Source organism: Hydra viridissima, unplaced genomic scaffold (assembly GCF_058129835.1).
Source record: "Hydra viridissima isolate aposymbiotic clone 2 unplaced genomic scaffold, HvirCarnegie_v1 scaffold_8, whole genome shotgun sequence".
Lineage (NCBI taxonomy): Eukaryota > Metazoa > Cnidaria > Hydrozoa > Anthoathecata > Hydridae > Hydra > Hydra viridissima.
Window position 1 is genome coordinate 746,479 of NW_028324307.1, and position 26,373 is coordinate 772,851.

The window sequence follows — 26,373 nt, forward strand, 5'->3', positions numbered from 1 at the left end:
CAACTACCATGATGTAGAAGCTTTTCTTGGTCCGAAAAAATTCAGTATTGGGATCAGATGTTATAGTACACATGTTCTGCCTCTTTGGTACAGTATTTGGTTGCAGGATGAAAAGGGGACTGAGCTTTCATCGGTAAAAAGGAGATGAGCTTGTTTAATTTGCGGCTTTGCGGACTTCGGAGTGTGGGATTGCACCAACCATTTCACCTCTGAAAAGAAAATATCGCAAATGTTTTAAGTTTAAAAAAAGATATAAAATGACTTCAATATAAGGAAGCACTTTATCTATCACGTGGTTCAAAAGTTTCTGACCTTGTCATCTTTACACTTATAACACAGTGATAATAGGCAGGTACCAATAAGTACACTGATAAACCGATTTATTTATTTTATGAATATAGAATAAAATTTTCAAACTATTACGGATTATTGACGGATATTCTAACGCTAGGTTTCGGAATATCCGCTTGTAATCCCATTTCCGAATTAGTTTGTTTTGAACTCATTTTTTTCGTTCATTAAAACTTTTTATGTCCACTGTCATGAGTCGTTTCTTAGTTGTAAAACGACATGCGAGCGGTAAAAGCTTTAAAGGAATTTATCCTAGAGTTATAATTAAATGCAGCAAACTTCCGTGAGACTTTCATTTGGGACAAAAGTTTGATGCTTTTTATATTATTCATGATTTCAGGAGTTGCTCCCCAACAGCCGTAAGTTTACAATGACGCTTTTCCATAGCTGCAAAAAAGCTTAACTATCTGTGATGGTCGATTTCAGAATATTTAATGGATATTTCTGTCGTTATTATTTTTGTTGGTGATGTGTTTTCTATTTTATTTTCAAGTAAAGCTATTTCTTTTTTGATAGGATCGTCGATGAAGGACGAGGATTGTGCTATAAATTTTGACGTTATAGGTGTGTAATTGTAAACTGACCATGCATATAGAAAAGAAATCTGCATCTGTCCTAAGTTGACTGTTATAAAATTTTTGTTTATATGTAGAGTGGCTTGAATATATCAGCAAAAAATATTAATATTTATTCTTTACTAATGTCTCAAACATTATCTGCCGCAGAACGTCTTTTTACATTGAGAGATCTTTTTGTAGTATGATCACGTATCTCCAATATATAAATTAATTTTGATCCTGCCGCTAGACAAGACATTTTACGAGTTCTAAAAACCTGACCAAGGCAGTTGCAAAAAGTCCTAAACCTCAATTTACTTAGCTTTTTTCATTTCCTCATCTTAACCGTTAAAGGAAAGAGTTTAAGTCCTTCCCTCAGAAACTGCTGCCAAACGTTGCTTTGAACGAAGAAAATGTGCAGCACGTATAGGAGAGTATCTAGTATAATCCATTTAATTCAACGAACTTTAGTCATGTTGTAATTTTTTCCATACAAATTACAGCTTGTTCAAGATTTAAAACCAACAGATTATCGGCAACGGCTTAAATTTGCAACTACTTTACGGCGAAAAGCTGAAGAGAATCCAAATTTTATATGGCTTCACCGAATTTCTTTCTTTAGGGATATTCAAAAAGAACGTTTTTACATGAAGGAACTAGAGACCATACTTCAAAATTGAAATTTTTGACAATATTATGAAAAATCTCTTAAAAAGAGCGCGGCTATGCGAAGTTCAAAATTGAGTTCACTAAAAAGAACTCATTTTTTGCATTTTTGTCCACCGGCCTTTTTACATTTCCCTCTTCTAATCATACATTTGCTTTTCTCCTTTTTAAAATTATTTTTTGTTTCATATTTTTCTTTTATTTAACACTCACACTCGTTTTTTAATACATGTACTACCCTAATGCCGTTTATACTCCCTAATACCGTTTGTTCTTCCTCTCTTTGTTTTTCACCTCAATTTTTTTTTGCTCGTCACTAACACAAATTCCTTTGTCCGACAATGACGACAAAAAAATGTAAAAAAAACATAAACCCCCACTATCAAATCTTTTATGAATATTTTATAAATGACAAAATTGTTTTAATTTAAACATTTAAACGGAGATATAAAACTTTTCTTAGAATGAACACACCCTGTAAAAATGGCAATTAATACCAACTTCATGTCCCCTGGAAACTCCTTTAGGGGTAAATAGTATATGGGTACAAGGTTCACCACAAGAAATTTCAAAATCAAATATGGCCGTCTGAGCGAGATACTAACATTCAAAATTTTTGGTCCATAAATCTCATTTTCACCATAAAGATATTGTCAAAACTTAAGACATTTTTTTGTTTTTTTTTCTATATTGAGAAGCTCTTTATTGTTGCTAATAGAAATAGCAACTATTTACAACATTGGCACCACAATCATGTACTTGGCAGAGTGGATGTACTAGGGTGTAAGCTTTAACCATATCATTTCCCGGAAACAGACAAATAAAGGTAACAAAAGGATATTTAACAACCATCTCCTCTTTTGTCAATTGGACTACAATGTCTTCCTTTCACGTATTTTTGGTTTTATATTTTGTTGTCCGGCAAATTACAAATTTTTTTCATAATTCCTGTTTCCGGAAAAAGATATGTCACCATTTTCCAGGAAAGGGCATTCACCCTCTTTTAAATATTTTTTCAAAGATTAATTTTCTTTTGTGAATTGTTGGTTTTCCAAAATTAAAATGCCTAACAAAAGCAGAACTCATGAGGACTGCATGAGGACTCATGAGGACTGCAGAAAAACAGTGTTTTGTTTGTGCTTTCAGAAACCCGACAGACATTGCATAGACAGATACTGCATTCATAATTAAAAGAGTGCATTTTGTTGTAAACAAAGACATTGACTTTACCAATCAAAGGGTACATACAGCTGTCTGTAGTGGTTGCAGAAAAAAAAATTGAAAGACTCGACAAGGGTGCTAGTGCAGAGTATCCTACATTGTTTAATTTTGGTTCCATCTTAGACCTTTTACAAGGATAAGCAATTTATGGAGTTGTTTGATCTGTAAAATTGGAAAAATGACATCAAGAGACAGACATCCTTTGTCAGAACTCCACGATTCAAAAGTTTCCAGCAACACTGATCTGGATGAAAGTGTTCAAAGTTCAAAACCGATCACTGAAAAACTCTGTGCAAGTTGCCTCTCAACAATTGGCCGAGGCCTACCACATTTCTGCTCAGCAGAAACAAGGCATAAAAATCTAAGAAAACTTGCTATGGAAGATTCACAAGGTGCTGAAAAAATAGCATCTCAAGTGATTAAACTTAAGGAAGCATCCCCATATGGTACAATTCAACTAAGCCAAGGATCTGGTGGAAGACCTTTTATTAGTGAAACCAAGTGAGCAAAATTTGTTTTTTTAAAACTGTTTTTGCGTGAAAAATTAGACTAATTACTAACTTTGCACCCATGGGCGCCGGCAGGCAAGGGCAAGGTGGGGCAGTTGCCCCCCCCCCCCCCTGGAAAAGCAAAATAACAAATTTTGATATTCACAAAATTTCTTTTGACTGTTTATTTCAATATCTTATCAATTTAACTCATTTATAGTTTACTCACCTAATGTAAATGACAACAGTTTAAATGAAATATTACTATCAATTGCAATGACTTCCACGATGACGGAAGCTTTTTTATAAAGGCATATTTTATATTTTTAAAAAAAGATGTTTGAATGAAAGTTTAAATAAAAATATGATAGAAATAGATCATAGAAAAATAAAAAAGGAATAAATAGAAAAGAACAAAAGATAAAGGAGAAGTATAGAAAACAAAAAGAGGAGAGGAAGAAAAAAGAAAGGAAAATAAAGGAAATAATAATAAAAAAGAAATCGAATTACAATAACAAAGTTCTTACGCAAACAAATAAACTTCGAACTAACGAAGAAAGAATTGGATGCAATGATCAAATTTTTTAAATTATTTTTTAATGTGTCAGTTTCATTTATTTTTTTATGCTGTTGTTTTTTTGTTTGTTGGCAAAATGTTTCTTGTTTGTATTGTATTTCTATTTATTTTTTTCCAATTTAATGTCTTATATTCATTTTAATGATACTATTACCTTGTGTTTTTTGCTAGCTAAATGTTGATTATTATAATTATATATATTTAATTTGATTAACTTGAATTAACCTGCTGCATTTTAATTTTTGTTTTGTTTTTTGGAATATGTCTAATTTGTATTTAATAAATCAATGTTTTTGAACTAATCATTATATTATTATATAATTTAGCATTATTTGGTATAATTTAGCATTATTAGCATTATGAGCGTTTGTCTGGGCTTTGCATGCTGAGCGTGCATCGTGAAAAAATACGCTCCAGAAAATCTGAGCTTATGGAACAAATTGTAAATAAGTTTGGCAGTGAACTACAATTTCTATTTACTGAATAACAATGATTTAACTCTTGTGTTTTTATTTTTACATTTTCTTTAATTTTCTGTTGTCACTGGTCTAATAAAATGACTTGATTAATTGATGCATTTTTGCAGTTTTTAAAATATCATTTTTGAATTTTATTTTGCCCCTCCCCCCCCCCCCCCCCTTGAAAAAAATCCTGCTGGCGCCCATGTTTGCACCTTTAGGAAGATCTGCTGCACGACGGCTGTTTGGACCACAGCTTAAAACAGATAACCTTGTTCAGGTACAGTTGAATACTGGTCTTTCTAACACAAAAATGAGACAATTGGTATCAACATTAAATCAATTTTCAACAGGCAAAGTTATTGATCCTAATTTTGAAAAAATTTTTGCAGCTGCTGGTCGAGTTTTGCAAGACTTTTTACCACCTCACAAATCAGTATCTCTACTGATAGGACTGGGAAAGAACAGACACAGAATGTTTGTCACTGCAAAAGTTTTGAGCAACTTGCACAAAAGGTTGTGAAAGCAAGAACAACTACTTTCTAAAGATTAGCATGGATGGTGGTGGATCATTTTTTAAAGTCACTCTAGGAGTCATCCCATATGAGACTAACCCAACTCAAAAAAGTTTCAGACTTCTCACTCATCAAGTCTCTAAGGATACTGGAGTGAGAAGACAGCTGCTGGTGGCAGTGGCTTAAGAGGTTCCAGAAGCTTATGAAAATATCAAAAAAGTCTTGGGGCTTCTTCATGTTGGCAAGGTATCTATTGTTGTTTCGTGTATCCTGAAGATTGCCAACATCATCTGTGGAATCTAGGCACATTCTAGTAGTCACCCTTGCTGCTGGTGTCAAATTGCATCAACAGATCTTGCCAATATTGGTGCTTTCCGAACAATAGGCTCTATCAAGTAGTGCTTCAAAGCTTTTGAATTAACAGGATGCAATGTGAAACAAGCTCGAGAGTTCAAAAGTGTTATTCATCCACCAATCATTCCAGGAGATGAATCATCATTGATTCTTGATCTGATTCCACCCATGGAACTGCATCTCATGTTTGAAGTTGTAAATCATATGTTCAAGGGGTTGCTTCAAGTGTGGACAGGTGCTAAAGAATGGCCTTTGAAGCTGCACATTAATATGGAATCATACCATGGGTGTCAGTTCAATGGAAATAAATGCAAGAAGATTTTGGAAAATTTTGATCTGTTGGAGTCTCTTGCACCAATACAAAGCTCAAGAAGTAGCAAAGTTCACTGGTGCATTTCAAACACTTCATGCTGTTGTATCAGCCTAATTTGGAAACCACTCGGAAGCCAACTATTGTCAGAAGATCGAGGCATTCAAATCTTTTTACCTAAGACTTCGAATAACTGTGACACCAAGCGTGCATACTCTTTTCCACCATGTTCCTCAGTTCATTTTTAGAAATAACTGTTCTTTGGGACTCTTTAGTGAACAAACAACCGAGGCAATGCACTCCAACTCTGCTAATCATTGGCAGCGATTCAAGAGGGATCAAACTCATCCTGATTACAATCTTCAACTATTGCAATTTGTTGTGGACTTAAACAGTAAACATATGTGAATTTATGCGGAATGAAAAAAACTGCAGCATCAGAATTTGTTCTTTATACATGCTAAAATGAATTGACCAGAATAAAGTTCCCTTTGTTATCTTTATTTGTCTGTTTCACTTTTGGCTTAAAATACATGATATGGTGAAAACTTACACCCTAGATAGCACATTTTTTTATGAGGCTACCTTTTTCAGTAAGATATTCTTATTTTATTGAAAGAAAGACAGTTTCATAAAATTTTATGCCATGAGCCCTCTGTCCCCTCAGTATGTCAAAATATTTTTATATCTGACATGCTAAAGATCAATCTGCGGAGCAACAATTTGCATATTTTATTTGCATGATTCATTGGCTACTTATCTACATAAATGTTATTTTTCTATTTCATTTAAGCTGTTATCTATAAAAAAGGGTAATGCCTCAACAGTAATCATAAGAAACAATTTCGGTGAGTGATTAAAGATCGAATGCGAATAAGAAAACGTGGCTTTGAAAAAAGAATTAATGAAGGAGGAATATTAGAAATCTGAGTTTAAATCTGGATGTAACTTTTTTTATTAAAATTTTATTAAATATATTTTTTCAAGGGCGTGGCAGCTTAAAAAAAAGGGAAAAATTGAAGTTCATCAAAATTTACGAGAAGACGAAAAGAAGAAAAAAAATTATTATCTATGAAAAGAGTTATCTTTATTTCTTCCTCACTAGGAAGAGTTACAAGATGATATAATTGGACCTTTTTCATTTTTTTGGTCAGAAGAAATTCAGGTTGGAGACAAAAAGTCCAGCTTGATGGACATTCTACATCAAAGAGCGTGATACGCTGTCAGCAAATTTTGCACTTTGTTGTCTTCATTTCTGTTAATTCCTAGGAATCTATTCACACATATCTAAATGCCTGCCACGCATCTTTTTCCAAAAACAGATATTGTTGTTTCTACGTCCTCAGATGCTAGCAGGTAACGTATTTGCGGTCCAGAGAAAACGCTGGCTTTCAGTTTTGCATCCGATAAGTTAAGAAACATGGAACATATGTAGGGGAGAGGGGGGCAGCTTTGAACATTTTTTAAACTTTTTTTTATAAACCAATATTTTAATTATTCAAACACTTTTTTTCTTCTGAATAGTTAAAACAATGATTAACCCTTTAGCGCCCGTGTAGCAGATCTGCTACATAACTTCAGAAACCTTTTATGGCCATCCTGTCAACACAGTGATCTCAAAAACACCTTTTGTAGCATATTTACAACATATTTTTGTTGATCTGATTTAGCTAGGTTAATATAATTAGATAATCAAGACTTAAAAACACATCAAAATTGTCTTTTTAAAAATCGGATGATTGCTGTCAGACAAGGTATTTTCAAAGAGAGTTTTTTCCTGTTTTTTTACGAATATTAAAGCTTATTTGTTTATTTTATTTTAAATTAATAACACGTGTAAGTTTTAGAAGTATTTAAGAGAGTTTCCTCTTTTTGAAACTATCACAAAATGCTATCTGAATTTATATGTATCACATATGCTACAATGACAAAATTGGGTTTGCTAGTGAAATTTTAAAATTTTATTTTTTAATTCATAATCTAGGCCCTAAAACAATTGCTTTTTGAAGTTTTTGGAGTTTTTTGAAAATTTTAAGCCCTGGTGGGCGCTAAAGGGTTAAGGAATAAAACTGAAGTGTTTAAATAAATCATCTTTTTTAAATACTTGTGCGAAAGTATATTTAGTTGTCAAACCAAGCTTGGTCTTAGATCAAAAGTTTTTATACTTCTTTATTCTGTAATGTAAAGTATTACGTTTTATATTATAAGTTATAGCAGCTTCGTTTGGCCTCATTAATCCATTTGCAACTTGGAGAACAGCATTATTAACATCATCCTCTATGACTTCAGTCACTCTCTTTTTTTTATAATTTCGAACCATTTTTATCTTTAAATAATCAAAATTCAGGCCGTAATAATCAAGCAATAAAGTGCGAGAGTTTAAACAGTGATTCAAAGGTGCCCCATTCATTTTATTCAAAACTGCCTCAGTTGCGATTTAAATAATAAACGATGATTTTTCCAAATAAAATTATCTCAACGATTGACATTTTCTGCTTAATTGTAAATCTTATGAGTTATCCTATCTTGTAAATAACATTAAACATCTCACAGGTAAGAAACGTGGTAAAAAAATTCTTACAACTTTATATCGAAATGTTTACAATTTGACCTCACAACAAACCAATCATATACTTTGTCCAGTTTATGCCAAATCCCAGGAAAAACAGGTGAGAACTGCGAGGGTAAATATTATCTTCACAAAATATTTAGTTTTATTTAGTTTAAATACAAAAACGCTTCAAAAATGGATTTTTTCAAAGCTGCCCCCTCTCCCCTACTAGAAAGCTGGCGTTTGCAAATCTATTGGCTTAAAAAATTGTTTGACTAGCCCAAGCTTGATAAGTACAGTTAGAACCCTCTCTGCCAAAATCAAGCTATCACGAGTTATATTGTATTTCGTGAGGCCAGTCTCAAGTAATGTTGTGTTGATTTGATGCTCTGCTATCACAAAAGCATAGGAAGCACAAGTATTTGGTGAACTCACCTTGTAGGCCAAGAAGAAAACTAATCATCAAAAAATCTCCACATACATCCAATTGAATTTTGTTGTAGTTTATCTTCTCAATCAAAAGTTTAACATAGTTGTAATCTTCCTTCAAATGCGTCGAGTGAGCCACATGTATAGATAGATATTGGTTGCTACATGGCCTACTGTAATTACACGGCCTGATTTGTTGCATTTTCCGGAAAAAATTAAGAGGCCAGTTTTTTTACGGCTTATTTTAAAATTTAAACTATGTATGAAAGGTTTTATTAACAACAACAACAATAACAATATATTTACCAGTGAATATTATACAAAGGTGTTGAATAAAGGCGCTACTCGACTTTCTCCCCCCCCCCCCCTAATTTTATGATTGATTCTGATAGAGAATTTTATGCTGATTAAGAATCGTATAAAAACATGGGTCTCAAAATCAATGGAAAGTGCTCTAATTCGAAGTCAAAGTTGTAAAAAATCCCACTAAAAACCCTAATATTCGCCATTTTGAAAATACTAAGTTAATGATCTTTTAGCTGACAAAAGCAAAACATTAATAGCATGGTTTTTACGTTAAAAAATTCGTTAAAGTATGTTTATCTTGCGCAATTTTTTGTGGCAATGAAAATAGCCGTTTTTTGATATATTAGAGAATAAACTATATTGCAAGTAATGTACTTTTGTAATAAATTTAAAAAAAAAATTCAAAAGTTTTGTTTCCTAAAAGAAGAACTTATGAAACTTAGTACATAGTTGTTCTATCACATGTAAAATTTAGAAAATGTAACCTTCAAACCGTTTTTTTAATAAAAAAAACCAGCGTAGGATACAATAATAATTATTCATCAATTTTTCTACATTCTCAAATTCTACGTTCAACCTTTATTTGAAATCTTCCATTAATTTCATTTCGTTATAACACTTTCGTTACAATACTTTAAAATAATAATGCTAAGGCTTATGGAAACCAGGTCTGTTTATTGCGCAATGTAACGGTAATTAATTTTCGTTAAAAATGAAAGCGTTTTGAAAAAAAATGGCGAATATTAGGGTTTTTAGTGGGATTTTTTACAACTTTGACTTCGAATTAGAGCACTTTCCATTGATTTTGAGATCCATGTTTTTATACGATTCTTAATCAGCATAAAATTCTCTATCAGAATCAATCATAAAATAAGGGGGGGGGGGGAGAAAGTCGAGTAGCGCCTTGAATAAAATATTGAATTATAATATTTTAACAATTACTATATAAATATTTGTTTGCATGCATCGGTTTATGCTTTTATAGTCATTTAATATGTAATGTATTCTGAACTGATCAATATGTGAATGTATTCTGACTGATTGCCTGTTTCATTATATTCCATTAGAGAGTGGAATAATGAAATAGACACACAGACAGTCTATTATTATTACTGTATATAGTCGAACTGCTTTTTTATGCGATGTTGTTTAAGTGGAGATGATTCCAATAATAAATGTAAATGAACTTTATATTTAAAAATAACTGTTACACTTTTTTGATTCGTTTTAGTAATAAAATGGTTAATAAATGTGTTGTTACAAACTGTAAAACTGGTTACTCTAATGGTCCAAAAAAGTCAACATTTCATTTTCCTGAAGAATCTGATTTGAGAAAACGATGGATATACTTTGTTAATAGAAAAGATTGGGTTCCATCAAAATATTCAGCTATTTGTGTTAATCATTTTGATGACAAATTTATTAATTATGGAAAAAGATACACCTTAAAATGGAATCTTCTTCCAGTTCCAACTATTCAAACTGATGAAATAAGTGGATCATCAACTCTAAGGGTTCCAAAGTTGCCCCGAAAAAAACCAACTTTGAGATATTTAGGAAAAGATGAGTTTGAAGATTTTCAAAGTGTTGATAAAATAATTAATCTTGATTCTTTGACAGAACAACATTCTCCACCAGGCTTTACATTTAAAAAAATGCATGATAGTGTTGTTTATTATAAACTATGTTTTGATGAAAAATCAGGCATACCAATTGTTTTTGAGTCAATAACTGTAAATAAAGATCTTTATGTTTCATTGTCATATAAAGGCTATCATATTTCTTTACCTGAATGGTTTCGTAGTGGTCATAATTGCAAATTAACAAACTGTAGTATGTTAGAAAATTTTCCTGTCTATATTAGAAATAAAGCCAATGATATGAATTCAATTTTGACAGAGTTAAATGAAGTCTCAAGGCAGACCTCCATATTCTGCATTCATTATACAAGGCAGACCTCCATATTCTGCATCCAGAAAGTAATCTTTATAAAGGTGTTGTTGTTTTTATGATTGTAGGGCTTCAAAAAGCTATTCCTTATGTTGTGAGATCATCACCTGAAGTTTGCACAACAGGACCATGGTTGAAAAAAGAAATTGATGAGTGCATTACCTCATTGCACCAATCAGGTTTTAAAGTAAGAGCTATTGTTACAGATAATCATTCTACCAACGTTAATGCATTTTCAGAGTTACATAAATCTTATACTGGAGATGGAAAACTATTTATTTATCATCCAGCTTATAATGGAGTTTTAAAAACATATCTATTATATGATATAATCCATTTAATAAAAAATGTTAGGAAAAACTTGTTGAATGGAAAAAAGTTTGTTTTTCCTTCTTTTTCGTTTGATTTCTTCAGAGACAAAGTTGAAGTTCCAGCTGGTTTTATTACTTGGGATTTATTTCATAAAGTTTATGAAAAAGACCAATTATTAAATGGAAACTTGAAAAAAGCGAGGAAAATCAATTATCAGGTCACTCATCCTGGAAACAATAAACAAGATGTTAACCTTGCATTAGCGATTCTTGATGAAACAACTACAGCTGCGATACTAAGTTATTTTCCTGAAAGAAATGATGCAGCACAATTTTTGTCATTGTTTCATAAGTTATTTATCACACTTAATTCAAAGCAGATGTTTAATACATCCAATCAGCTCGGCAATGCTGCTGTAAAAGGAGATAAAAAACCCACATTTTATAGAAAAATTGCAAATTGGATTGAAATTTGGTCAACATGTGAATATTTTACTTTAACCAAACAAACTTCTCATGCTCTTATCACAACATTACGTGCAACTGCATCTCTTATTGATGATTTGCTTGAAGAAAGCTACACATTTGTTCTTACTTCCAGGTTACAAAGTGATCCTTTGGAGCTACGCTTTAGTAAGTATAGACAAATGAGCGGTGATCGATTTCTTGTAAGTCTTTTAGAAGTTTGCAACAGTGAAAAAATTTTGGCAGTAAGAAGTCTTCTAAAGGATGATATTAATTTCTGGGATGAAAATATTTATCAAACATTTGAATACTCTACTTTAGAAAATATTATGCAAGATATTGCATTGTTGTCTTCAGAGATATTAGAGTGTCAGCTTTCTGAAGATAGCATGGAAGTTGCTGTTACTATACCAGGCTACATTGCTAAAAAATTGAAAAAAAGATTTAAATGTCTATCTTGTGGTCAAAAAATGGTTTCTACAGACCAAGATGTTCTTAATAACGAATATCTGAAAATATTATCCAGAGGTGGACTTATATGTCCAAGTCAATCCTTGTCTGATTTTATTTGTCATCTTTTTAGTATTCTAGATATTATTTCTCCTATTCTTATCAAACATTGCAGTTATTCTTTATCAATTAAAAGTTTTGCAGAACAAATTTTTAAGATTTATTATAGCAGTGTTGATTTTACATGCGAGAAACACACAGAATGGGGAATTAAATATGGATCTCGAATTGTCATTAATATTTTTTATGATAATTTACAAAAAGAAACTACAGATTCTGTAAGAAAAGATCAAGTAAAAGAGTATAAAAAAAGACAAAGAACTGATAGCTAGTGCTAATAAGATTTTTTCTCAAATCCTTAATACATATAAAATTACAAACCTTTGTTTTTATTTCCTCATTAGAGTTGTAAGTAGTCTTTGCAAAATGTAAGTTTAATTTAGTAGCATTTTGATACATAGCTATTTGAAAGCCTATTTCAGTATTTCATATGTTATCGGAATATACTGAAACAGGGAATCAGTTAGCGAAAAATATTGTATAGGATAATGTAATTACATGATGATAATCTTAAGTTTTCCTCGACCATTTTAATAAAATAAACATTAGCCGTAAAAAAACTGGCCTCTTAATTTTTTCCGGAAAATGCAACAAATCAGGCCGTATAATTACAGTAGGCCATGGTTGCTATTATGTAAAAGGGCACCTTGGAGACTACAAATGAATTTGTCTATAAAAAATAATTGTTTATAGACAATTTCATGAACTTATATGAACCTAGAGTATAGCAATAATTACCATAGGTTCACGCAAGAATCTATTTCCTGCAAAAATACCATCAATACCCCGGGAGAAACACAAGCTATCTGAAACTTCCTTAAACAGAGAAAAAGACTGATGTTTTTTTCATAATCTTTTCGTAACTTCGATGGTAAGAATTTCTTTAAGTATGTGTAATATAAAATTATAAATATAACGTTTCTATGAATGGCTTACACAAAATTTCAATATAACATTGTTATAAATTTCTAAGAAATTTTAAAAATTTTAATGAAAAACATTTTAAGCTTCAGAATAATATAAGAACTTTCTACTTTAAAAAGACAATATAATTTTTTGTTACGTATTAAGTTTTTTATTATATCGTTTTAGATAACGTATTACCTTTAGTCTAATTTGTAATCGTAGTATAACTTAGTTTAAATTTTCTGCAAAATCAACAAAAACAATAATTTAATTTTGGGGTATAAATGACTTTAGTTTATTCAAGTATTTACCTAGCAATATATAAGAGTGGGATGGTATCAACTTTCTTACAAAAACTTTCTATGAATTCACCTGTAGATGTGAAACTTAAAAGCTCTGCTATATCTGTTATAGTCCACTGTTTATTATCAATTGTTTTATCTTCATAAACTTCGTCATTCTTTTCAAATTGTCTTTCATTTTCTAATCACTTTGCTGTTAGATAATTGATAACACTTCGAATTCCAGGGCAGCTATTGCATCAATGAACCATGCATTCCCTTGATTTTTTACGACAAAAAATGTTCTCAATAAACTTATATTAACTTTTCTCCAGGTAAACTACACAAAGCGTAAGCTTTAGGTTCTTGTGTATCCTACAGACGCATACAGTATGGGTTTCTTTTTGTCCACCAAAGATGCACTATCTTAGCTTCATCTGAGCAAATTAGGAAAATCATATTTTGGACTGAGGGTTTTGTAGTTTAAACTCAGCAAATGTTTCCTTAATATTTTAAGTAAGTAATTGTTTTAACACATGATTATTTTTGGATACACTCACAAAACATTTTTACCTGGCAATTGCCGACTAACCTGATCTTTGCATTAAAAGTTTTCCACTTTACCTATGATATTTAGGTTAACTCTAACATTTATTACATTGATTACTTAATAAAATACTAACTGTACATAAGTCCTAGTTCATTTTAGATATTTTACTTTATATGTCAACCATAAATAACACAAAATACAAGGACTAATTCACAGTATATCAAACTGAGAAAAATTATTATTTTTATTTTATGTATTGGATATGGAATTTTATTTTATTGAAAGGCTTGTACTTAATTTTATAATTAGCTAGGCAGAAAGAATAACAGCTGGCCAGATGGCCATTGGCCAATGAAAAAGCAGGGAGAAAGAGCAACAGCTGATGAATAATGATCTGAGTAATCCAATTTAGTGTTCGTTATTTTTATTTGTTTTAGTAAAAAGAAAACTAACTATGTCAATAGTATGTAATAGAAGCAGGGCCAGATTAAACAATTGTGTGGCCCTAGGGCACTGAAATTTGTGGGGGCCCTCGAGAAAGATTTTCAAGCAAGCACAGCAAACATTTTGTACCGTTTACCGGTACTAAAATTGTATTGTAATGTAATGTGTTAAAATCTTAGGTAACTCCGCATAAGGTTTGACCATCATATAAATTGGGGGTAATGCTAAAGCAATATATGGACAAATAAAAACAATCAATAGACATGAAACATATAATGATATAAATATGTATTTTGTTAAGAACAGAGTAACGACATTATCATTTATAATTTGACTTGTTCCATTACAACTGCACGACCATGAAAGTGAAGATGTTAGTGTATGGCAAAATCCAGCTCTTTCCTCCAAAGGATTCTGAAGACCATTAAAGCTTGTTTTCGCATGTTATATATATATATATATATATATATATATATATATATATATATATATATATATATATATATATATATATATATATATATATATATTGTAGATGTAGCATATAATGACTATTTTAATCATTTTTTTGAGCATTTTTTGTCATTTGTGTCAATTATTCAGATTTAACATTTGAGAACTAGTTTTCCTACAACAGAAGAATCCTTTCAGCCCCCTTTTATCCTCCTTCCAGCCCCCAATCCACCCACCTTCTTCTCATACCGTCACTGAAACCATGTTCAATTGTTATCGTTAAACTTTTTTGCTCAAGCACAATTCTTGAACTCGATGACTGGAATCGATGTTTTGAAGAAAATAATTTCGATTTCATCTGACCCAATTACTTTATTCCAAGTGTTTGAATTTCATGGCTTATAGCATACTTCGTTCGCCTAACTTTATTGAAGTTGTTGACCCACGGGATTTTCCGCTTAGAATTTAAGGGAAAGAGGCATAAATAGGATGTTAACTTTTAACATCGAATGTGCCTGAATGCCATTGTTAATCAGGAAGAGGATTTTGCCATTCAGTAGTTAATGTAATGGATAATCATGGATAAAAAAATGGATAATCAAATAAAAATATCTTTTTCTCTAAATCTGATTGAAATTCAATTTAATTTATTAAAATAAAAACTAAAGCTAACTAGGAATTTTTCATGTACTTTTAGCTAAGTCCTACTCAGTCCGAAACTGATGTGCAAAGTTAAGAATGGCGGTAGTTCTGGAACGAAATCAGGGTGAACCATCTTATTAACTTTTACTGCATATTTAATTTATAATTACAATTTTTAATTGAATAAAATTCCTTGAATGAAATTTTTATTTTTCTATTAATAGATATTTTTGTTTTAATCCATACATAAATGCAACCCATACTGAATTTGAACCAAATGACTAATCGTAATGAAGTGTGGATTGTAATGCAATCTTGTATACATTAAAATTTACTCTGTTAAAGTTGTTGGCACGTTTATATATAAAATTTAATTTTTCAAGAAGCCGTCATAATAGGCATTTATAAAGTTTATTTAGCTCCCAAATAAAAATAAGAATTAAAAAACTATTATACTAACAACTAAAATGTATAAAACAAAACTGGTAAAAGCAAAACAGAACAAAAATATTTTTATTTTAATGATCTTTTTTTAAAAAAGATTTTTCTTATTAATATTATAGCATGTATATATATGCTAGTAGCATACTCTAGTTTTCTTAAATAACATTTCCATTTGACCATCATATTAGATAATAATGTTCACAATACAAATGAAAATATACACAATGCCATTGATAGGCAAATATCAGAGCATGAGAACTAATCAAAAACTTATGTATTTATAGTTTATATATTTGTGATTGATTGGTGAGATTAGTTTATTGTTTGCTTTTTTCTTCTAAAATTTGCACACATGCAAAATAACAAGAAATCAAATAAAAATCAAATAATTTGTATAAAATCATATTTAACTGCCCAAAGACTATAGATAATATTTTGCTTATTATGTTTTACTTATCTCACTTAAGATTAAATGATTTCACTTTCTCCACATCTGCAAAAAAATTGGTTTATAATTTTGTGTGATTTTTTTGTGTGTTTGTGTTTTTTCAAATATAAAGTTCATTAATAAATCATTAGAAAATGTTCTTTTACGTCTTCACAAGAACATAACAATATTTATTGTATTTATAATTCTTTATTCATATTTTCTTTAAAGATGCAACAGTGTATTGTGGCAATGTTGATGACAAAGTTTTAGAACCTCTTCTTTGGGAGCTCTTTCTTCAGGCAGGACCAGTTGGTAAGCTCTAGAGTTGCAAAAAAACGTGTTTTTTTCCTCTTGCGTTTTTTTGGGTCAAAAAATTGTGTTTTTTTGGTTTTTTTGACTTTTTAAACAATTTTTTTCTTTTTCTTGGTAAATAATTTGGAAGAGTTTTTTTTTATTCTGTCTGTTTATAGTATATGATAATTATTATCACAAATACAATATATAAACACCAATTTAAAGTTAATGTTTTAATAAAAAACTTAAAAGAGCTATTTATTAAGTATATTCATTAGGCAATTTAATATTAAGTTAGTTATAAATCTAGGTATATTGTATGAGAATGTTTATTTGTCATGTTTTACTTCTTAAATATTGTTGTACATCCTAAATATTACACTCATTATTTACAGAAACTATACTTGTCCATGACAAAATAACCATTTTTATAATTTAAATATACTAATATACAATATCATGCTTATTTAATATCAGATTTCAAATCTTTAAAGAAACAGAAAATCCTAATATTTATTATGTAATAAATTGGTCTTATATTGTTTGTTACATATGTTGAATTATATTGCCAGTAAGCCCTTATAAAAAAAGCTCTAATTTTATTTAATTTACATAATCTGATATTTTTTAATAATAATGTTTTATTAGTTTTAATTGGTTATTAATTTAGTGCTAAGTAGTGTAGCACTGTGTAGTGTAGTATACACACAATTAAAAAAAGTGTAAATATTTAAGCAAAAAACTCAATAATTTAGTAATTTTAACATGTATTTAAACTATAAAAGATATTCTAAATGGATGTGCTTTCTGAGTCCAAGTCTTCCCACCCTAGACTACATTCATCTAATGATTCATAAACAAAGTCACTGTCACTTTCTACGTTAACTGCTTCAGACTCTGACCAAGGGATTGAAGTGCTAGGAACTTTATTTACACTCAAGTTATTAATTTGAGGAGTAGTTATGCTTGTACCATTTTCATAACTGGAGTTTTCAATATTTTCAAGTTTTAAATTTTGTGAAATGAAAACTAGTTTTCCAGCCCTTTCAGTTGTTAAGCGATTTCTTTTTGCACTATGAATGTTAGAATAAGTACTAAAACTTCTCTCACATGCTGCACTTGAAGCTGGTAGCTGAAGAATTCTAGATGCAACTTTTGATAGTTCAGTAAAGGAACACAACCCTTTCCACCAATTTATGGGTTGAGTTATTCCAGCTGCAGTCCAAATAAAAGGTTTGGAAAATATGCCACCCTTTGATTGGTAATTAGCCAAGTCAAACATCATAATTTCTTTGTTTACTTCAGGCATACTTGCAGCAATGTTGTGTATCGCCTCACATGCATCAATCTATAAAAAGATTTCTCTTTCAATAATTTTAAAATTACTTTAATTATTTAAATAGTATTTTCAAACTTGAAAATACTATTTAAGATAATTCAAAATTTTTCAAAAATTTTACTTTTATTTATTTTACTTTTATGTATTTGGTTTTAAGAATCATATATGAATTATGTGTAGTAAATACCTTTTGTTCTCCAGTCAAGACTCTGCCTTGAAATTTGGGATCTAGTATATTGGCAGCCAAGTGAATTTTTGTTAAACAAAAATCTTTTCTTTTCTTGAAGACCTTTTTGGCTTCTTCTTCTTCCTTTTTTGAGAATGGGCTAACTGTTAAGTTTTTAAAAATGTGGTCTTCCAAGAAGTAAAAAGTTTCCACAACAGAAGATAACATGGGAGTGTTTGATTCAGTTTTCTTTATTGCATCAGCTATTGGTGACAGCAATTTGAAAAAACTTTCAACTCTGTCCCAAAAAACATCTGATAGAAGAATAATTTTTGTTGTTGAATTAAGTCCACTGTTTTCAGAAATAGCCAATGTTTTTAATGGTTGCTTATTTTTCTGTATGCTATCTAAGCATGCTACAGTTGATCCCCACCTTTAAATAAAACATAAAGAAATTACAATAACTTTGATAAATTTAGAGTAAAGTAATTTACTAAATGAAATCTATTTTTATGAACGTATAATAAAATTAGTTACATAGTTCAATTTTTTTTGTAATATACAGTATATTTATACTTTTAGTTGTATTACCTAGTTCGTACTGGTAGTTTCAAGGAAATGCATGTTACTACACTAGCTGATTTTTTTTGTATATCTCTAAATGCTGCAACAGATAAATGAGAATTTTTTATCTCTTTAACAATATCAGTTACTTGTGACATCAAAACACTTAAAGTTGTCAATTTTAAAAAATCTGTGAACAGCAAATTTAAACCATGTGAAATGCATCCATAGCAATGAAGATGGGGATAACAATCTTTTAGACGAGTCCATGCATTTTTCATATTTGCAGCATTGTCAGTCACAATGCCCAAAACTTTGTTAGGATTTATTTCTTCTAAAACTTTCTTTATTTCATTTGCCATATATTCACCAGAATGGTTTAATGTTCCTACAAAACAGTTTAGGATATATTATATATACTGTACTATATAAATATTATAAACCAATTAACTGATATGTTATTTCTGCTTACTGAAATGGTTTTCAGTGTTGTTTGTTATAAACTTAATATCAAAGTTAATTATGAAATAGTATGCATATTTTAAAAGTCTACCAGTCTGTTAAGTAAATCCATTGTATACAGTACTAGAATTATGGTTTTACCTGTAGGCAATGTCTTCCACAAAATGGGTGATGAAGAAGGCAATGTCATTACAAAGTTAATGATAGCTTCATTTCTGTAAAGAAGAAAAAACATATAAACAAATATGATCTGTTTATTAACTAAATAATATAGCTTCAATTGCATCAACTAATATTATAATAAATTGTTACTGTACCTTAAATTGCTCCATTCATCACACATCAATCCAAGATAATCTGCAGTTGCTACCATCTCTTTAACATTTGCTGAAATCCTTGAAAATTCATTATCTAATAACACATTTGACACATCATGTCTTGATGGAGGCTTATAAGCAGGACGTAACTTGTTCAAAAAGATTTTCCAATAGTTATTTTCTACTATATGAAGTGGCGATCCACTAGCATATATTGCTCTGGCTAGGTGTGTATCAATCAATTCCTGCAAAAGATAATGTCATACTGGTACATCAGTCAATCATAAAACAAATCTAAAATCTGTACATCATGAACTTTTAATAAGCTAGTTGCCAAATCAGTTAATCACTCAAATAAGTCTTAAAATTTAAAAAATACAATACACACCTTTTCAGTTTTTGTCATGCTGTCAAACATGGAACTTGGTATTTTACTTCTACAAATTGAATTAGAAAAGGATGTTCCAAAAGAATCAGATCGTGGATTTTTTGCTTTTGGTTCAGCATCTCCAGGAGAGTCTTGCTGTTTTTGACAATAACCTGATTTGTTTGCATATAGACTTTTTACTTCATCAGGACATTTTCGACATTTTTCAATATGCTTAGTCATTTGAGTTCCGTTTTTAGACATAATGTCAAAGCAAAAGGAGCATTTAACTCTTTCCATTTTGCTAATTTGGTTCATAGGTATAAATAAATTGGCAACTACAGTTTTATTTCTCCCCCTGTATAGCCTGCTTTATTCATTTTTATAATTAAAATTTACAATGTTAAGCAAAATATCTAAAATTTAAATATAGTTAAATAGAGAACATAATTGATTATTAAAAAGAGCATTTAAACTGCATATAACTTTTTATTTGCAACTCAAAACTTTATAAGTACAGCAAATTAATAATAATAATAATAATAATAATAATAATAATAATAATAATAATAATAATAATAATAATAATAATAATAATAATAATAATAATAATAATAATAATAATAATAATAATAATAATAATAATAGACATAATAGTAATAATAATAATAATGATAACAATAACAATAGCAATAACAATAACAATAATAATAATATACCCATGTATATATAATATTAATTAAAATTGAGTAAATGTAGTTAAGTATAATAAATTTAGATAAGAAGTCTTTATTATGTCAATATATAACAATAAAGTCAATAAAAACTAAATAGAGGAAGATAAAATTAACTAATAATTTTTTATACAGGACTGCTATAACCGTGTTAACCTAAAAATTAACAATAAAACAATTACCTTTAAGCATGTTAAAAGAAAATGAATTTTAGTCAAACTCAGCCTTAGTTTTCCTATATAAATCTGAAAAGAAAATGGGTTTAATAATATTTCTATTAAATTTGAATTTAGTAGCTTAAATGATGAATTTTTGAATATTTACCAAAAAAACCGAAAAAACGAACCCCTGTGTTTTTTTCCAAAAAAACGACCAAAAAAACCATAAAAACAAGAACCAAAAAAACCTGTCACATCTCTAGTAAGCTCTAAGTTTTTCTTTACGCAGGATGAGTGTAAGTTTTTAAAAAATAGACTCATTATTGTCTTCCTTCTTGCTTTGTTATTGTGATAATAGGTAATTTCTTTGTGTATTTTTGGAAATGGAAATCATGCACACTATAAGTATTTCTTTTCTTTTTTTAAGTTAATGTTCATATGCCTAAAGATCGAATTACTCAAAATCATCAAGGCTATGGTTTCATTGAGTTTATGTCAGAAGAAGATGCAGACTATGCAATAAAAATATTAAATATGATAAAAGTTTATGGTAAACCTATTAGGGTAAACAAAGTAAGTCTCTGCGATGTTTTCTTAAGTTTCTTTTTTGGGTAAATTTCAATTGAATAATTTTCTTTTTTTTACTTCCCTTTATAGGCTTCAGCGCACAATAAAAATCTAGATGTTGGTGCAAATATATTTATTGGAAATCTAGATCCAGATATTGATGAAAAACTTCTGTATGATACTTTCAGCGCTTTTGGTGTTATTCTTACCACTCCTAAGGTAAAAAAAAATATATATTTTTGCTGAATATTTTTTGTCTTAGTAAAATATAATCTTTTAAGTAAACGTTTAGATTTAAAATTACATTTATGTTTTTAAGATGAAAATATATTATATTATGTTTTTAAGATATGAAAATACATTTGTTCACAAAGGTTTCACAAAGTTTCTTAATTTTTAGTGATAAAATTACTTGTGTGTTAATTTTTGATGTTGAAGAAATGACCATTAAGTTGAGAAAAAAGTAACTTAAAGTGATTATAACAACTCTTTATTGTTGACCCCAATTAATCTTCTTGCAGGAGTTAATTATTTTCTATACAGATTAAAAAATAACACTTTGTAATAAATGCAAATTTTATAAATATGATAAAAATAGGAGTATTTATTTTGTTCTACATTTCTATTAATGATTTCTAGATTATGAGAGACCCTGAGACTGGCAATTCAAAAGGGTTTGCTTTTATTAACTTTGCAAGTTTTGAAGCTTCAGATGCTGCCATTGATGCAATGAATGGTCAATATTTATCAAACAGACCCATCAGCGTTTCTTATTCTTTTAAAAAAGACACTAAAGGTGAAAGGCATGGATCTGCTGCAGGTAAAAAGATTTTTTCCCACTTAAAATTTTTTTTTTGTTTTCATGTTAAAAAAATGAAATTTAAATTTAAAAGTGAAATAAACAATATAAAAAATCTAAAAATTCTTAAACAATAAGGTGAAAAAGTTATCCACAATCAGTTCATTATTTTATGTTATTTAATGTATTTTGTTATGTTTATAATTTTATTTTCCCACTGAAGTTGTTTTTTTAATTTTTTGCCATAACAAATTCACAATAAATAGTTTTTATTAATATTTTTATTCTAGAGCGCCTCCTTGCAGCTAACAACCCTCTGACACAGAGTGATCGGCCTCATCAGTTGTTTGCTGATGCACCACCAATGCTTCCTCCTATTCTTCCTGAGATGATGAGCTCAGCTTCTCGTTCTGTTATGCCTCCAACCATCATACCTCCTCCAATGGGTGGTCCATTGGGAATACCACCAAATATGATGGGTCTGACCGATAATTATAGATATTTGCTTTTACAAATATTCAATCAATATTTAAATCACGTTTCACAATTACAAAAAAATTGCTCAAAAAAGTAACACAGGACCTTAGTCAACTCAAAAAAATAATGCAGACAATGTAATTTTGGACAAGTTTTATTTCTTTTATAATTTTTAATTTTAACAGTAATAGTCTATTTTAGGGGGAGAAAGCATGGGAATGTCTTTTCTTCCTGCATTCATGCAAGCTCCTCCTCCTATGCAAGGCATGCCTCCAAATATGGCTGCAATGGGTTTCCCAAATATGCCTCCACCAGGTTTTATGCATATGCCGCCTCCAAGTGCTTCGACTCTTCCAACGTCTTCTGCAAGCTCTGCAAGCCAGGTACCTCATTTAAGTTTCAATTTAAGTTGATTTAAATCTATTATTTTGATAATTAAAAAAGATATCTCAAAATAAACAAAAAATGGGTCACTTTAACTATAAATATGTTTAAGTGCCAAAACTCACATTTTTTTAAAAATGAAACTAGAGTGGTTTATCCTATTTTATCTATATATATGAACACGCAAAAATATCTCTAAGTTTTTTTAACCTTTTACAAAGTTGTTAATGAAAAACTTTTACGGATTAAAATTTTTTTTTAAACTGGATTTTTTCTCAAAAGAGTTATTCTGTGAATTAAGTGTTTTAGTACTAAGGACTTCAATTATCTTGTGTTAGAAGAGCGCATTTGGCTGTAAATTTAAGTGTGCAGTTTAAAATTACAAGGTTTCTGCATGTGTTTTGAGGATCAGTTTTATCAATTATTATACCTTGCTCAATTTTTACGATTTTGCCAAATAAACCGAGGAATTAATTGTGCATGTTCTAATTTCATTTTTCATCATTAAAACTCACTGTTCACCACTATAGTAATAAACTAACAATACACGAAGTTAAACGAGTTTTTATGCTACTGTTATAAAATTTGAAATTTAATTCCGCCATTTTAACTTTAATAGTATAAACACGAGTTTTTGCGATTTTAATTGCGAAAATTTCTGAGATTTAATTGCAGCGTGTCAAATGGTTTTTTACAAAACTTCTAACGCTTTTTTCTTTCTTGAATATTGCGCGTTTAGGTTTTCCCACCTATGCCACCGTCCATGAGTACTGTTAGTAGTATATCTAGCAGTATGAGAATGCCACCCAGGCCTCCAGTGATGTTCGGTTTGCCTAGTGATCGCCCGCCTTGGATGATGGGTCCTCCGCGAGGCATAATGGGTCCACCTGGTATTAGAGCTACACAAGTAATAGGTGAGTACTAATAATTTATATTCATAGGAAACGCATATTTAAGACAAATATTTTTGTGTACTTTTAATATCGATTAGGAGTCAGTTTTTTGTGTATCTTATTCTAAAAGAATATTCTATATTTGTTTATTGAAATTTGCCTTTTCAGGATTTGATCCTCGTATAATGACACCTCGTCCACCGATGCCACCACGTGCTCCACCTCCAAGATAACTGGTGCATGAACTTTTTTGAAAACAAAACAAATGCGTTTCATTATCTAAAACAATCGACAATAGAATTGTCGCAAGACAATTAAAAAATTTCTCCAAATGAAAACAGTCACAATAATAGATTTGAAGACGTTTGTATATGACAATTCAAATTATTTCCCCCATACTGTAATTTTTTTCTGTCTCATTAAAAGTTGGAATAGTTGTACGATAATTTTCAATATCATTTTAATTATTGCCTACTGGTAGGTATTGATTTTTATTGGTAAGTATTGATTTATTGGGAAGGGGAGTAAAAGTAAGCGAATTTTTTTGATAAAAGTGAAGGCGTATTGAAACAATAACATTTTTGTTAACGGATTATTTGCAAAAAGGACTGTCAATACAAAACGTTTATCTACAAAATGAGGTGCGTAAAATCTACTGCAAAACAACTAAAGTTATATACAATATACGAAACTAACAAATAATATACAAAAGAAAATTGAGAAACACTTTTAAAAGTAGAAACCTAACTAATCCATAGGAAACGCATGCTCGATTTGATTAGTGACTTGCTGAATATCAATGGCATTTCTTAAAGAGTAACCGTTCGTAAAGCTATGATCGCGACGTGCTAGCTCAGGTGAGCCATGATACGATGACGAAGGAGTAAGTGACGGTGTAACTCCGGCAGAGGATTGAACACTGCGGTCTGATTGAGGCTGTTAAGAAATTCAAAATGTTTAAAGAAAGAATACTATAACTGTATAATAATTCCCTATATTATAAATTACTCGTTAAAAATTTAAAATACTACACAACCTGCTTTACCTGCTCTAACAACTGCCGTAGCCGCTGAAGTTGTCCCTCAAGTTGTTTGTTATGATCTTCTAATATTTGCATACGAGCTTCAAGTCGACCTTTATGTTGGCGAAGGAGCTGCGCCTCTGCAATCAGCTCAGCATCACGAGGAGAACTTTGAGGATCCGATCCATTGGTGCGCATATTTTTCAAACGGTTGTACTCAGACTCCAGTGCTCTTTAAAAAAAAGTGTGATTTTTTTTTTTTTAATTAATGATGTTCAAATGATAGACAGCAATTGAAGAATTTTCATTATGCAATCTAAAAGAGATAGCCTTAATCGCTCTTTAAATACCTGTGCTCTTCTTCGAGACTGGAAATAATCTCATCAACATTTTGTTTTTCTTCTATATCCAAAGAAGCTAAGATTGCGGAAGGACTTTTCAACTGTGAAGGAAAAACATCTTGTAATTAAAAAAAAATACCGTCATTTTGTAATGCAAGTGTAAAGTGGTTTTTGATTGAAGACACATCAAATAACAAGCCTAATAATAAATCCTCGATTCTTAAATCGGTAACATTACTTTAAAAATACATTAGACTTTGGCATGTTTAAAATAAGTCAATGTAGGTTTCACCTTGTAATGAGTTTTTAACTTCTAGTTTTGCATAGAAGATGATAAGATAGGATTCAGTAACTAACACACTGGTTTTAAAAATTCTCATGTAAAAAACGTTACTAGAGGAAAAAACGTTACTAGAGGAAAAGACGTTACCGGAGGAAGCCTTGCATCTTCACTACTTAAACTTCTACACATGTGTTGAATTAATCGATGCTCTTCGTTGCTAAATCAATAAGATACAAATTTAAAAATTGACAAATTTATGATTAAAAAAAAGAAAAATTTACGCTACGACAATATTCTTACATATCGTCCACCATTCGATATTTCCCTGACGTTGGTGAAGCTGATCCATCGTTACTACAATATAACATATAAAAATTTAAAAAAATACGAAAAAAACTTTTTATTTACAGTTTTATTGTCAAATTTTAGTGAATTGAGAACCACTGATTACCTTGAAAATGAAAAGTTCATATTTGGACTCGATGGCACAGACGGTCTGTAAAACAAAATTAAATAATAAAATGGAGAGAAAACAATTTAAGAAAAGAAATTCTTCTTTGAAAATTTGAAATTCTATCAAACAGCAAATTGATAACATACGTTTCAATACTGCTACCCTCCATGATGGTTTGGACTGGTAAATAACCAAGTTTTTTGGGAGGCCGACTCCTATATCTTCTTGATTTAAACTTGTTTTTCATCAGTTTGACGAAGTCACTCATATCTTCACCTGCAGTAGTCTATATATCAAGTAAAACGTCGGTTGATAAGCAAATATACAAAGAAATTATGAAAAGTACAAAGAAGAAGTTAAAGTATGATTATTTTATTTCATTTTACTAAAGTTTCAACTTTAGTAAAATGAAATAAAAGTTAATTTTGAGATTACTTACCGCCAAACTATACTGGTGCATAGGGTGAGTAAGTCGATGACTTTTTGAAACACGCCCAGACCAAAAGCAGTTCTTAAATCGAAAT

General features: G+C 30.2%; 3 protein-coding genes across 11 annotated transcripts in view; 1 reads left to right on the forward strand and 2 right to left on the reverse strand.

Moving 5' to 3' along the window:
* Positions 1 to 15,404: 15,404 nt before the first annotated feature.
* On the forward strand, positions 15,405 to 24,203 carry LOC145186499 (splicing factor 3B subunit 4-like). Its single transcript, XM_090095587.1, has 9 exons — positions 15,405 to 15,479; positions 16,458 to 16,541; positions 21,058 to 21,203; positions 21,288 to 21,416; positions 21,837 to 22,017; positions 22,287 to 22,475; positions 22,675 to 22,856; positions 23,597 to 23,771; positions 23,919 to 24,203. The coding sequence occupies exons 1-9, from the start codon at positions 15,452 to 15,454 to the stop codon at positions 23,981 to 23,983; spliced, it is 1,179 nt and encodes a 392-aa protein (XP_089951713.1). The 5' UTR covers positions 15,405 to 15,451; the 3' UTR covers positions 23,984 to 24,203.
* Positions 17,274 to 20,156, reverse strand: LOC149884416 (E3 SUMO-protein ligase ZBED1-like). The gene is made up of 6 exons (XM_090095585.1): positions 19,760 to 20,156; positions 19,372 to 19,616; positions 19,196 to 19,269; positions 18,620 to 18,980; positions 18,050 to 18,461; positions 17,274 to 17,871 (listed from the first exon to the last, which is right to left on the reverse strand). The coding sequence occupies exons 1-6, from the start codon at positions 20,054 to 20,056 to the stop codon at positions 17,314 to 17,316; spliced, it is 1,947 nt and encodes a 648-aa protein (XP_089951711.1). The 5' UTR covers positions 20,057 to 20,156; the 3' UTR covers positions 17,274 to 17,313.
* A 125-nt stretch (positions 24,204 to 24,328) lies between the features above and the next one.
* Positions 24,329 to 26,373, reverse strand: part of LOC145186991 (dystrophin-like) — a 40,123-nt gene continuing 38,078 nt past the window's right edge. For all 9 annotated transcript variants that reach the window (XM_090095577.1, XM_090095576.1, XM_090095578.1 and 6 more), the window contains 8 exons: positions 26,289 to 26,360; positions 25,996 to 26,135; positions 25,847 to 25,891; positions 25,696 to 25,749; positions 25,543 to 25,612; positions 25,122 to 25,213; positions 24,796 to 25,003; positions 24,329 to 24,686 (listed from right to left, as the gene is read on the reverse strand). In XM_090095577.1, the coding sequence (XP_089951703.1) occupies positions 24,498 to 24,686; positions 24,796 to 25,003; positions 25,122 to 25,213; positions 25,543 to 25,612; positions 25,696 to 25,749; positions 25,847 to 25,891; positions 25,996 to 26,135; positions 26,289 to 26,360 (870 nt within the window). In that variant the 3' untranslated portion in view covers positions 24,329 to 24,497. The remainder of the gene's footprint in view (positions 24,687 to 24,795; positions 25,004 to 25,121; positions 25,214 to 25,542; positions 25,613 to 25,695; positions 25,750 to 25,846; positions 25,892 to 25,995; positions 26,136 to 26,288; positions 26,361 to 26,373) is intronic.

What these genes read in the sequence shown, in the direction of transcription:
- LOC145186499 (XM_090095587.1), top strand. Translation starts at nt 15,452, where the DNA reads ATGGCGGTAGTTCTGGAACGAAATCAGG. An exon ending in TCTTCAGGCAGGACCAGTTG is followed by an intron (nt 16,542 to 21,057) that starts GTAAGCTCTAGA and finishes TCTTTTTTTAAG; the next exon opens with TTAATGTTCATATGCCTAAA. An exon ending in AACCTATTAGGGTAAACAAA is followed by an intron (nt 21,204 to 21,287) that starts GTAAGTCTCTGC and finishes TTCCCTTTATAG; the next exon opens with GCTTCAGCGCACAATAAAAA.
- LOC149884416 (XM_090095585.1), bottom strand. Translation starts at nt 20,056, where the DNA reads ATGAACCAAATTAGCAAAATGGAAAGAGTTAAATGCTCCTTTTGCTTT. An exon ending in GTGGAAGACATTGCCTACAG is followed by an intron (nt 18,981 to 19,195) that starts GTAAAACCATAA and finishes ACTGTTTTGTAG; the next exon opens with GAACATTAAACCATTCTGGT. An exon ending in AAACTACCAGTACGAACTAG is followed by an intron (nt 18,462 to 18,619) that starts GTAATACAACTA and finishes TTTTATTTAAAG; the next exon opens with GTGGGGATCAACTGTAGCAT.